The 11,748-nt window shown below is 46.9% G+C and overlaps 1 protein-coding gene across 1 annotated transcript; it reads right to left on the reverse strand.

Annotated features, from left to right (window-relative positions):
* Positions 1-364: 364 nt before the first annotated feature.
* LOC138378415 (olfactory receptor 10V1-like) lies at positions 365-1,315 on the reverse strand. Its single transcript, XM_069463759.1, has one exon. The coding sequence runs from the start codon at positions 1,313-1,315 to the stop codon at positions 365-367; it is 951 nt and encodes a 316-aa protein (XP_069319860.1).
* Between the last annotated feature and the right edge of the window lie 10,433 nt (positions 1,316-11,748).

Here is an 11,748-nt window from a genome sequence, read left to right on the forward strand (position 1 = left end):
TTCAGTTTCTGGGCTGGCTCTGCATTTTCATCCAGACTACCTACTTTGGATCTGGGAGTTCCTTGTATTTCTATCTCTGCTAGTTCTTTGGCCACAGAAGTGGCTGGTTTAATGTTTTGTTCTGGTCATCTAATGACCCTCTGCCTGTCCGTGTCCACGTCTCTGACAGTGCTGTGGGTGATGGATGGAACTGTTCATGAAGGGACAGTAAAACCTCCGTCAATGCCTGAGAACTGCTGCATCTCAGAAAATCTTAGGATTCCTTCTGTCGTTCTGATCACAGAAAAAGAGGCAGTGAGAAAAGGGAGGCGTGGAGCCACGAGGTGCACAGTGAGATGCCTGGCTGGTGGGCCTTGACCTCCCTTCAACTTGCCTTGGGCTGCTGCTTCGTCACCAGGAGTCTCCTGACGGCACCCTTCACTTCCTTGTTCCTCAGACTATAGATCAGAGGGTACAGCATGGGGGTTATGTTGGTGTAGATTAAGGACACAATTTTGTCCTGTTCTGGGGTGTAGCATGACTTGGGGCGAATGTAGATGAATATCGCACAGCCATAGTGCAGAAGCGAGACCAGCAGGTGCCCTGCGCAGGTGGAGAAAGCTTTGCTCCTGCCCTCCGCTGAGTGGATTCTGAGGATGGCCGTGATGATGAACCCATAGGAGAGCAGGATCAGCAAGAAGGGCATCAGCAGGATGAGCATGCATACGAGGAAGACTGCGATCTCATTGGCTTGTGTGTCTGAGCAGGCCAGGAATAGCACAGCGGGGATGTCACAGAAGAAATGATTGATCTCATGGGACCCACAGAAGGGCAGGAGGAAGATCAGCGTGGTCAGAGTGAGAGAGAGTGCAAAGCCGCTGCTGCATGCCAGAGCCAGCATCTGCAGGCACAGGGCCCTGGTGATGATGAAAGCGTAGCGCAGGGGGTTGCAGATGGCCACAAAGCGGTCATAGGCCATCACGGTCAGGAGGAAGCACTCTGCCCCACCCAGGGCGATGAAGAGGTGCATTTGCAGGGCGCAGCCCAGGAAGGACATCCGCTGGTTCCTGGAAAGGAAATTGGCCAGCATGTTGGGGACAATAACCAGTATATAACCAATTTCAATGGTGGACAGGTTCCGGAGGAAGAAATACATGGGGGTCTGGAGGCGGGAATCAATGAGGGTGATGAGGACAATAGTTGTGTGCCCTGCTAGGGTGACAAGGTGCATGATTAGAAAGAGTCCAAAAACAAGGATTTGCAATTCAGCAAGGTCTCCAAAGCCCAATATAATAAACTCAGAGCTGAAGGTGTGGTTTTTCTGCTGTGGGTCCATCCTATATTCTTCTTTGTAGAACTCCTAGGATGGAAAGGTCAGTTTTTTTGTTTTTTTTTTTAGCAATTCTCCAAGTTGTGGGAAACCTTGAAGCCCTTTCCAGGGATGGAAGTGTAGCCAGCTCTCCAGGCCCTCCAGGCCCCTTTTCCAGGATCAGCCCTTGTCTTCATGCTACTAGCTTTTTGAATTCTGCCCTCTGCTCACTGAGAATGAAGCCCCGCTCATGTGACGTCACTTTTGTTCACCTGTCGAGTTACTACAAAAACGACCTGAGATGAGCGAACTCTAAATAGGAAGTTGCTTTTCCTGGACTCCAAGGACAGTCTTTCTGTCAGAGCTGATCTCCAGTTTGAGAGTTGTCTGGGGTGGGGGTGGGAAGCTGCAGACTCAGTGAGCTGCAGGGGATTCTTGTAGGCTCTAGACGCTTTTGACTTGGCTCATTGGCTGTTTTGTTCTTCCCTTACTACCGCCTCCAAACGCCTGGAGTTCCTGCAGGTGACAAGCTGTGAACAGAGTGCTCGAGAGCTGCCTCTCCTATGTCCCTGCCTCAATTGCAGGGAGGCCCTGCATTATGTGTCACCGCCTTCTAGATACCTCCCCTGACCTCTAGGCTGTGTGAGGCCCTTCCCTATGTTCCCACAGCACTCTGGGCTTCCTCAATCATATTATTTATCCCTGAGTCCTGTGATTCTTTGATTATTTCTCTGTCTACCCCAACAGCCAATGAGCTCCATTATGGCAAGAACGGTGTCTTGTTCAGCCTCTCAAACAGTGGCTGGAACATATTGGGAATATCAATAAATGTTTGTTTAACAAGTGCCTGTTGTTCACTTATGCGTCTTCCACAGTTAGCACAGGGTCGGGCGCAGAGTGAGAAGAGCAGAGGGCAAAGGGGTGAGCCAGGTCACAGGACAGAGTAAGGAGAGAGTCAGGGAGGGAATAGTCTCAGAACAATGGGCTGCTGAGTGCCCGGCGGGACCACACTTGGCTGGTCTGCTTCCCAGGCTTCGAGGAGCTGTTTGCTTCCCTCCTTCCCTTGGCAGGACCCACGTTACCAGTAGGGAGCCTTGTGTTTAGCCTCTGCTTTCTTCCCAGACATATCTCCATCACAGCGTTGGAGAAGAGGAGAAGGTTTCCTAAGATTCTAGAGATTTAGCAAATCAAGAATGAGCAGGACTTAAGGGCCCTGCAGAAGTGGACTTGCCTCCTAAAGGAGCATACTTTTTAGGGGCATGCCATTTCTGCTGGGATCACTGATGCGCAAAGTGGGTTAAATGAAACTAGAAAACCCATTTGGAGGATAGCTTTGCTTGGCATAGAGGGGGGTTCTTCTAGCCTCCGAGCCACTTTTGTGTTACTCTGAGCATTATTTTGTTTTTTACTTACCTAAAGGGCACCTGCAGTCTTTGCGCTGGACAGGTCCCTAGAGGGCAGTGTGCCCACTCCTCACTGTAGAGCAGATGGTCACAAAGCCTCCTTCCCTTCATGACCCACCTCCTGCTCCTGCCCTCATCACTGGCCCTCCCCAGAGATCACAATGAGTCCCTGCCTGACAGAGCCCAGCCAGCCCAGGCTCCCCCCTCTGCCATCTTCCCCACTACCGTCACAGGAGCCCAGTCTGGAAGGACTGGCAGAGGGCAGGGTGACCAGCATCCCTCCAGACAGGGCCCCTACAGCTTGACCCCAACCCCTTCCCATGACCTAGCCCAGCCTCCCACCCTCAGTGCCCCTTGATAACTCTGTCTGTGAGTGAGAATGTGCTTCCTGGGTTCATGTTTGCCCTCCTTGGGCTCATACGCTTGGCTTTGCCACACCACATCACTTCCACTCCTTGCCCCCATGACACTGCTGCAGAAATGTGGGCATTGCTTTGTTTTATTTGGGCCCTAAACCTTGAAAATACTGAAAAGCACAAAAATGAAAGTAAAAGTCACACATGACCCAACACTTAAGAAGTAAGCGGTGGAAGTCGGTGTGCAAGTTACTTCTCCTTTGCTCCCCACTCTTCAGAGAGAAGCATTCTTAGCATTCCCTATCAGCTTTCCTGTGGGTATAAACACACACTCATGCACTCACACACACACACAAGCACACACACAGACACACGGTCTTGCACACACAGCCACACTCACACACAAGCACACACATACCACATATGCACATAAATACTCATCACACTCACACATTAAAACATCAAATAGCCAAGGACTGTTTGGAGCTATGAAAAAAAAAATACAAAAAAGCACACATTAAATGGGATCATAGTGTACTAAACTTACTGTCCTTATTGTAGTAATATGTCACTTAATAACACGTCTGGGGGAGGTTTGCAGTCAGCACATATCGGCTTTCTGCATTCTTTTTATCTGCTGCATTCCACAGTGTGAATGCACTATATTATTAATTAAAAATAAATTATAAATAAATACTAATAACATACATAAACAAAAATGAATGAAACATAATCAAACCATAAAGTATAATTTAATTAATATTTTATTACTTCGACGTTGGAGTGTTTCCTCAATTTTTTAAATTGCACAAAGCACATCGCAGTGCAGAGCCCAGCATGCCAGGCTGTGCAGACTGCTAGTGTGTCCTTCCCTGCTCCTTTCTCACGCCTCTCCGCACCGGAGAACAGGACTAGGGTTACCTGGGAGGGGCAGATCAGTGCCTGAAGTGGAGATTCTTCTGTGACCTTCTCCTGTTGGTGAGAACTGAAGAAGGAAGAGCAGCCCGCTGACCAGGAAGCACAGCTCCCCCGAGCCCAGACCGTGGCTTTCCAGCCTGTCTGGACCGCGGGGAGCAGCCCTCGGAAGTGCTGCTGCTGGCTGCTAGGAAGGGAGTGTCCTTAGTAACTTGTGTCAAGTGGCGGTAAGGCAGGACTCAGGGAGTCCTAGGAGAGGTCATGGAGGAGGCCGCGCTGGGCTCCACCCACCTAGGGGAGTGCCGTCCCCAGGTCACACAGCTGGAAACCCCGATGGCTTACGTTCTTACTGGAAACCTTGGATACCGTGGGGGTCTGGACCGTGTTTTTTAAGTCAGATGTGCTGAAACTGCAGCCCCCACTGTGCAATTACCAGAAGGCGAATGGGCCGCAGGCTGATTCAAGAGGCAGAAAACAAATCCAGTGACCAAGGCTTGCTAGAGAGGAGCGTAAAGTGGGCAATGGAGCCTGGGATTGGTGGCCTTTTACGCGCCCCCTGTCCCGCTCAGATTCTGCCGTTGTTTGTAATAATTAGGAGAGGCATAATCAGAGCCATCGAAGTGGCTTGTTTCATGCAATGGAGTGAGGAGAATGCCTCTGCTCAGCTGACCTAACCTTCCTCTAATACTTACATCTCCCAGGCAAGTGTCGCCACACCCTGATTTAGCTAGGTGCAGCCCAATGTCCAACCCGCACCACATTCGCATCTCGGCAAAGCAGTCACTTCCTCTCAGCCTGGTGCGCCCCATCGTCCCCTGATGCTGCTTCACCCGTGTTCAGGAGCCTGCGGCGGCAGCCACTCTTGTTCAGAAAAGCCTCCTTACCGCCACACTCCCAAACAGGAAACAGGAGCCCTGATCAGCCCCGTCTGAGCTAAGAATCATACACGCGATCCCCCTTAAGTCATTCTGGTAGTTTCTGCCTCTGCTTCCACCCCCGGAGGGGCTCCCCACACCCCAAGGTGGCACTTTTCCAGCCGCTCAACTTTCCTCTTCCTCCTTCCTCCTCTCCAGCCCCCTCTCATCTTGGCCACAGTTGCTGAAACAAAAGCTCTTCTGCTTTTAGTAGAGACAAAGGCCACGGAAACCTTACTGTCCTAAACAACCGTAGAATAGGCTTTGGGAAAAGCTCCGTGAGGTGATCCTGTCCTATCTGTGGGAAATGTGTGGGCCTGTTATAAAGTGACCGAGCCTTCGTGAGCCGAGCCAGCGAACAGCAGACGCCCCGGGAGCCCGAGGGAGAGACCCGGCCTGGAGAGCGAGGGTGTCTGCTCCCGGAGACCAGGGGGCTTTCAGCAGGCAGTGTTAGGACTAGGGTTACCGCCACATGGGGCCCAAAGGGAGGAATGGAAAGCAAGAGGTTTCAAACATAAACTTAACATTTTGGAATAAAGGCACCTCAAAAGAGACCTAAGTAACTGGGCTTCTGCCTTTGCAAACCTAGGTGTTCTAAAGCAGTGATAGTTCAGGTACCAGAGCTGTCAAAATTACCCAGATTTTTTGCCTCTCCCTCCAATTAGACATCAGTTAGCGGCCACAGATTCTGTTAGGATTTGGGGCAACATGGTACTGAGTCTTATTAACTATTTGAATTCTTTAAAAAGGGAAAGTCACAGTGAGTTGGCCTTTAAATAACCTAATTGACAAGGCACTGAATAAACAGCACCCATGCCTGTGGATGGTGGCCCAGACTGCAGAACTCTGCGGCCTCACAAACCATCCAGAACCTTTAGCTGAATGCGAGCACAGGGGAGGATGGAGAGAGTGATTAGGGATTCCAATGTCTTTCAACTTTAGCTCATAAGATCAAAAGACTTAGTTTTTCCCCTAAGACAGGGTCCATCTCTGTTGCTTGGGCTAGAGTGCACTGATGTGATAATAGCTCAATGCAACCTCCAACTCCTGGGCTCAAGTGATACTCCTGCCTCAGCCTCCTGGGTAGCTGGGACTACAGGTGCACACCACGACGCCCAGCTCATTTTTCTATTTTTGGTAGAGACAGGGATCTCGCTCTTGCTCAGGCTGGTCTCAAACTCCCGAGCTCAAACAATCCACCCACCTTGATCTCCCAGAGTGCTAGGATTACAGGCTTGAGCCACCGCACCCGGCTCAAAAGACTTTTATTTTGGACTTTTCTCCCATGTCTTTGAACTTCAACTTGCTAGGAAAATTTTGAACTTTATTGTCTCCTCTGGAAATTCTTTGTGGGAGAGGGTTTATGTTTAGGACATCTTGTATGTTGGACTGTTATTTTTATTGTGAGGAAGCCACAGTCACACCCACAGCCTGGACACCGAGTTCAGCTGAATGGAACTGTCTGCGTGTATTGGGGTAAAATATGATGAAATAATCTGGTTGATCATTTTTTTTTCTCACTTGACCTTACTAATTACAGTCTCTGTGTTTTGGAAAGGTTAACTACAGATTTATATGTTCTTTTAATTCTCTCGTCTTGTGTTTGGAGTAACCACAAAGAATTTCATAGTTGGAATTGCCCAAAGGTAGGTAAGTATTGGAGTTCCAGGTCCACCAGGTACCCCTTCAGGAAGATCTTGGGGTGGAGGGTGGGTGGATGTGATTTGGTCTCAGCCAGTCCAGATTTTGGAGTTCAAGGGGATACCTGATGACCTAGTTTTCTTGTGCAAGTTGTCCTGGGTTTTTGGTTTTGCTATCCTATTCTCTCTCTTTTTTGTGGGGTGGGGGAGGTAAGTTATGAATATGCAAAAACAATGTTACAGCCACTGTTGCTACCTTTTCAGAATCTAGAAATTGTATTATTTCTGTATCAGAATAATTAGTAAGGTTGTTTTAACTTTGATACAACAAAGCAGTAAACAATGAGAACTTCTAGGCAAAATAGTGACTTAAAGGCATGGATCTAAGTCCTCTCCCCAGATTTCTCCTGAAATGAAAATGAAATATAAATTAGAGGGAAAGGCCAGTTCAACAGCTTACTAGGAAACACCATAGGAAACAGCACCAGCCTGGCACCAGAAAATCTGAGGAATTGCTGCCAGCTGTTTTTTAAGAGTAGCACTTCTCAACTTTCTTTGGTGGAGAACCTTCTCTCTGTTTCCCTCTCTCTCTCCAAGCCATCATGGAATGATACTTTAAAAAATACATTAAAATTAGTAGTAAGATTAAGTGAAAATAGATATACCAAATACAATTCCACATTTTTTATTATTAGAGTCAGCAGACATGCACTCACTCTGTCTGCCTACACACTCAATTTCTGCACTTATCACAGGCCACGAACAGTTTATGGACCATCATCAATTTGCAGAGCATATTCATTTCCTAGGGCTGTCAGAACAAAATATCACAAACCGTGTGGGCTTAAAACAACAGGAATGCATTCTGGTATAAGTTCTGGAGTCCACTAGTCTAAAATCAAGGTGTTTGCAAGGCCATGCTCGCTCCAAAGGCTCGTAGGGAAACATCCTTCCTTGTCTCTCCTAGCTTCTGGTGGTTGGTGGCATTCCTTGGTGTTCCTTGGCTTTTAGATGCTTAGACACAGCACTCAAATCTTTGTTGTCTCTGTTGTCATATGACCTTCTCCCTGAATGTGTCTGTCTCCAAATTTCCCCTTTTTATGAGGAAATCAAGTTATATTGTATTAGGGCCCACCCTAATGACTTCATTTTAACTTGATTACATCTTCGAAGACTCTATTTCCAAATAAGCTCATGTTCACAGGTTCTGGGTGGACATGAACTTTTTTGGGGACACAATTCAACTCACTATATAGACCATCATCATTTTGCAAACGTTACTTTCCATAACCCTCATGTAGAGGGTAGAAGATTGTCGGTGTGGGGACCAGATGTCAGCTCCATGTTCCTGGCTCTTGGTTCCCAGTACTGAAACATGGTTACTGGTACTGAGTCGATGGAGCAAATGAGCAGACCAAGCAGATGCAAGCAGGCAAAGTGCCAAAGTTTATTAAAGAAGCACAGTACATTCTGGAGAAGGAACAAGTATGTCTTTGCAAATGGAGAGAAGACCCTGGATTTAACAAGATTTCTCACCTTTATGCTGATTCCCTAATTTTATGTTAAGTGTGTATGGGGGTAATATTCTTGGTTTATCTTGGGAAGGGGTTGAGAATTCCTGGAATGGCCAGTCCTCCTCTTTTCTATCCCTGTAAGGCAATTTGCGGGGCTTGCCATGGTATTTGTAAACTGTCATGGCACTGGGGGTATGTGACTTTTTACTATGTTAATGACGGTAGGTCACTTGAAGATACTGTCACCTTACTTATACACATGCTCCAAAGACCCATTTTTGTGGCCTTGACCATATCTCTACTTCATGGCCTCTCTACCTCTTTCTGGTTGGTCAGTCCTTGGAGACCCCCTATCGTAGACCAAACATCTGTTCAGTCCTCAGAATTCCCCCTTGACATGTCATCTGTTCCTTCTTGGTAGCTCCCTCTGGTCAATTTGTTCCTCCTATTGTAGACAAAGCATTTCCTAGTGCCATCTGCACCTCTCCCTCCTTATCCCTACCTAACAAGACTAATTTAAAGGGAGATTTAGCCTGCAGCTCCCTGCATATGAAAGCACAGCTCCTTGGGGAATTATACCCACTAAGTGAGAGGGGCTTGGGCTGGAGGTGAGGTTGGGCTATGTGGCAGCTGGAGAAAGGAGACACAGCTGGCCCCACTTCTGAGAAGTCTATGGGAGTCTTTATTCATGCCTTATACTGGTTGCATTTGGCAGTGCTGGGGAAAGAGCTTGGCACTGCCACAACCTGGCTTTCTGAGGGAAAATGTGCCAGCTGGAGGTCAGGGGGCGCTGCCCAATCTCTCTGCTGCCATTATATTGGGCTCTTCACAATTAACCAGGTCTCTTAGCTGGTAAAGTAGAACTACAACGAGTCTAAACTTCTTCTGTCTCTCTTCATCCTGGCTGAAAGACTGGAACACACAGTGTGTGGTGGAGCCCTCTTAACTCCCGGTACTGGCAAACACAGACCTTCTTCTAGAAGGGTGAGTAAGCAGATGTACCAGTTAGGCTTCTAGTGGTCAAAAGTAGCAGAAACCAACTCCAACTAGCTCAGAAAACCATGGGAATTTATTTTATGAATACCAGGTTTGGTGAGGGATGGCTGTCTCCCGGAAACCCAGGACAGGACTGCAGGAACAAACTGGAGCCAGAGACTCAGATACCACCAGGACTCCCTCCCTCCCTGTATCTTTCATCCCTGTGAATCTGCTTTGTTTTTCCTTTTCTCTGAAGACAAGTTTCTTCTGCATCTTCCATTGCAATGGTAGCAAACAACTCCCAAATTTACAGGTGATGGTCCAGGTTTGAGTAATTTCAAAATTCCCCAATTATAAAACAACCTCAAGATTCTCTCCATGTCTCAAACATCCACTAAGAGGTAGCCAGAAAAGCCTTGTGGTTGTGGTCTGCATACAGTGCCAGCGAACGAGACAGCGAGAGGAGATGTTGGGAACGGGGATGTTAGCCAGCGCGTGTGAAGTATGAGCTCCTGCACATGACACTGATCTCAAGACACAGTAGTCGGGGGGAGCCCAAGTCTGTCTGACTTTTCTCCACCTTCCCCTGTGGTGTCATCTCAGTGGTGAGAGCTGGCTCAATGCCACCACACCCTCATGCCAGGTCATATCCCAGGCCACTAAAAGGAGCAACAAGAAAGAAGGGACATGGCATAGAAAATTAGCCTAGGAGTGAGAAAATGACTTATTCAAGGTTGACTGACAAATGTAACGCCTTTCTTCCACCTACTCTTTTCATGTTTCCTCTCTAGCCTATGAGCTCTCAGCTCTGGAATGAGCATTTATTAAGTGGTGGCAGCTCTGGAAGTTTCTGCAATTGGGTGCACCTCTAGAGCCTGGCACAGTGTCTGGCGCTTCACAGATGCTAAATAAATAGCTGTCGAATGAATGAAGAAAGCAAATGTGCTAATTTGGCTGTGGGGTTGAAGGACGGTGTCTTTCAGGTCTGAGCATTTATCTCCAGGAAAGGATTTCCAAACAGGACACACACTGAGCACAGGCTTGGGAGAGAGGCCAACTTTTACTAAGTGCCTTCAGGTTCCCTGCAGCTCAAGCTGTTACTTAGTCTTGACTTGCTCTCTCTGCCACGGATAGTAGGAGAGCAATGTGCAGCCCCTCAATCAGCCCCTCAATTGAAAGAGCCGCTTGGCGTGCCTGCCTGGCTCTCCCTTTCCTTCAATACGTTCTGTTCTGGCCTTCTGCACACCCATCCCATTGAGCGCCATGTGCATCCAATGCACACCGTCATCAACAGCATGTGACAGTGCCTCTAGCCTCACAGCCTTGCCCAGACTGATGTGAATTTAAAAAATGTTTGCCAATAGGATGGACAAGAATATCTTTCTTTTATTTTTTCTTTCAAAATTAAAGAAATTAAAATTCTTTTAAAATGAGTGAGGCTGAGCATCTTTTCATGTGTTTATTTGCTTCTGTATTTCTTTTCTTGTGACGTCCTTATTCATATTTATAGCCTATTTTTGATCCGTTTTTTTGGGCTGTCCTAGAAACTCTCTGTTAACAAAATTAGCCCCATCAAATTGTTATGAATATTTTCCCATTTGTCTTTTGCTACACATACATTTTTAATTTTATTCAGATACTTTATCGTTTTTCTTCTCTGTGGTTTCTGAGCCCAGAAATATTTTCAGCACTCTCAGAAAATAAAAATATCCACCAGTGTGTTTTTCTAGCAGTTTTAGTGTTTCATTTTTCTATGTTTACTCTTTGATCCACCTGGGATTTATTTTGATGTAAAGAATGATGTAGGGATGCACCTTTGTGTGTGTGAACATGTGTGTGTGTTCAAAATGGAGAGCCAGTTGTCCAAAATGCCATTTATTGAATGTTCCCTTTATCATTTACTAAATTTCTCCTTTATTATGTACTAAATTTCCATATGGATTTAAAAAATCTATATCTGGACTCTTATTGATCAGGCTTCCTATTTCTTCTTCAACACCAAACTGTTTTCATTATCATATTTAGTTATTATTTGATTCATATTTCCTGACACTTATTCCACCTAGTTACATACAATGTCCATGGGAAACATGGTGGGGCTGCCCAAGGGCTGTCTCCACCTCTGCACTGGAGGAGAGACAAAAGAGCCAGGCTGGCCTGGACTGCTGATGCTCTCTGTGTTGCTGCTGATGGAATAACCCAGTACATGTCCATACAGGACCATTGTGTTCGATGTCAGTGCCATAAGAGCCATAGGTGGAGACCTTATTTGTGGGAGTAGGAGAATACTGGGCTTTTTTGCTGAAGGATGCCTGTACCTATGAACTTGTTATACATATGCTCTCTCAGTTATTCCTCTGAACAATGAAGTGTGGTAGTTACCGTTATTTGCTCCATGTCAAAGAGGAAAAATCTAAAGCTGAGAGAGGGGTTAAGTATCATAGCTTACTCCAAACCACACAGCCGGGAAGGGGTGGAGCTCAGCTTGGAACTCTGGTGATCTGTTTGGCTCCAGCTCAAGTCCACCGCTTGGTCAAGTCTTGCCCTTAGTTTTCCTTCTAAACTAATTCCAATTCTAAGCATTCTAAGCAGACTTAATTCTAAAGCCTAATTCTTTTTTTTTTTTTTAATTTCAGCTTATTATGGGGGTACAAAAGTTCAGGTTACATATGTTGCCCATGTACCACCCATCCCCCCGAGTCAGAGCTCCAAGCGCACCCATTCCCCAGACAGTACGCAT

Source organism: Eulemur rufifrons, chromosome 30 (genome assembly GCF_041146395.1).
Source record: "Eulemur rufifrons isolate Redbay chromosome 30, OSU_ERuf_1, whole genome shotgun sequence".
Lineage (NCBI taxonomy): Eukaryota > Metazoa > Chordata > Mammalia > Primates > Lemuridae > Eulemur > Eulemur rufifrons.

Excerpts from the sequence above, each read along its gene's own strand:
- LOC138378415 (XM_069463759.1), bottom strand. The coding sequence starts at position 1,315 with ATGGACCCACAGCAGAAAAACCACACCTTCAGCTCTGAGTTTATTATA.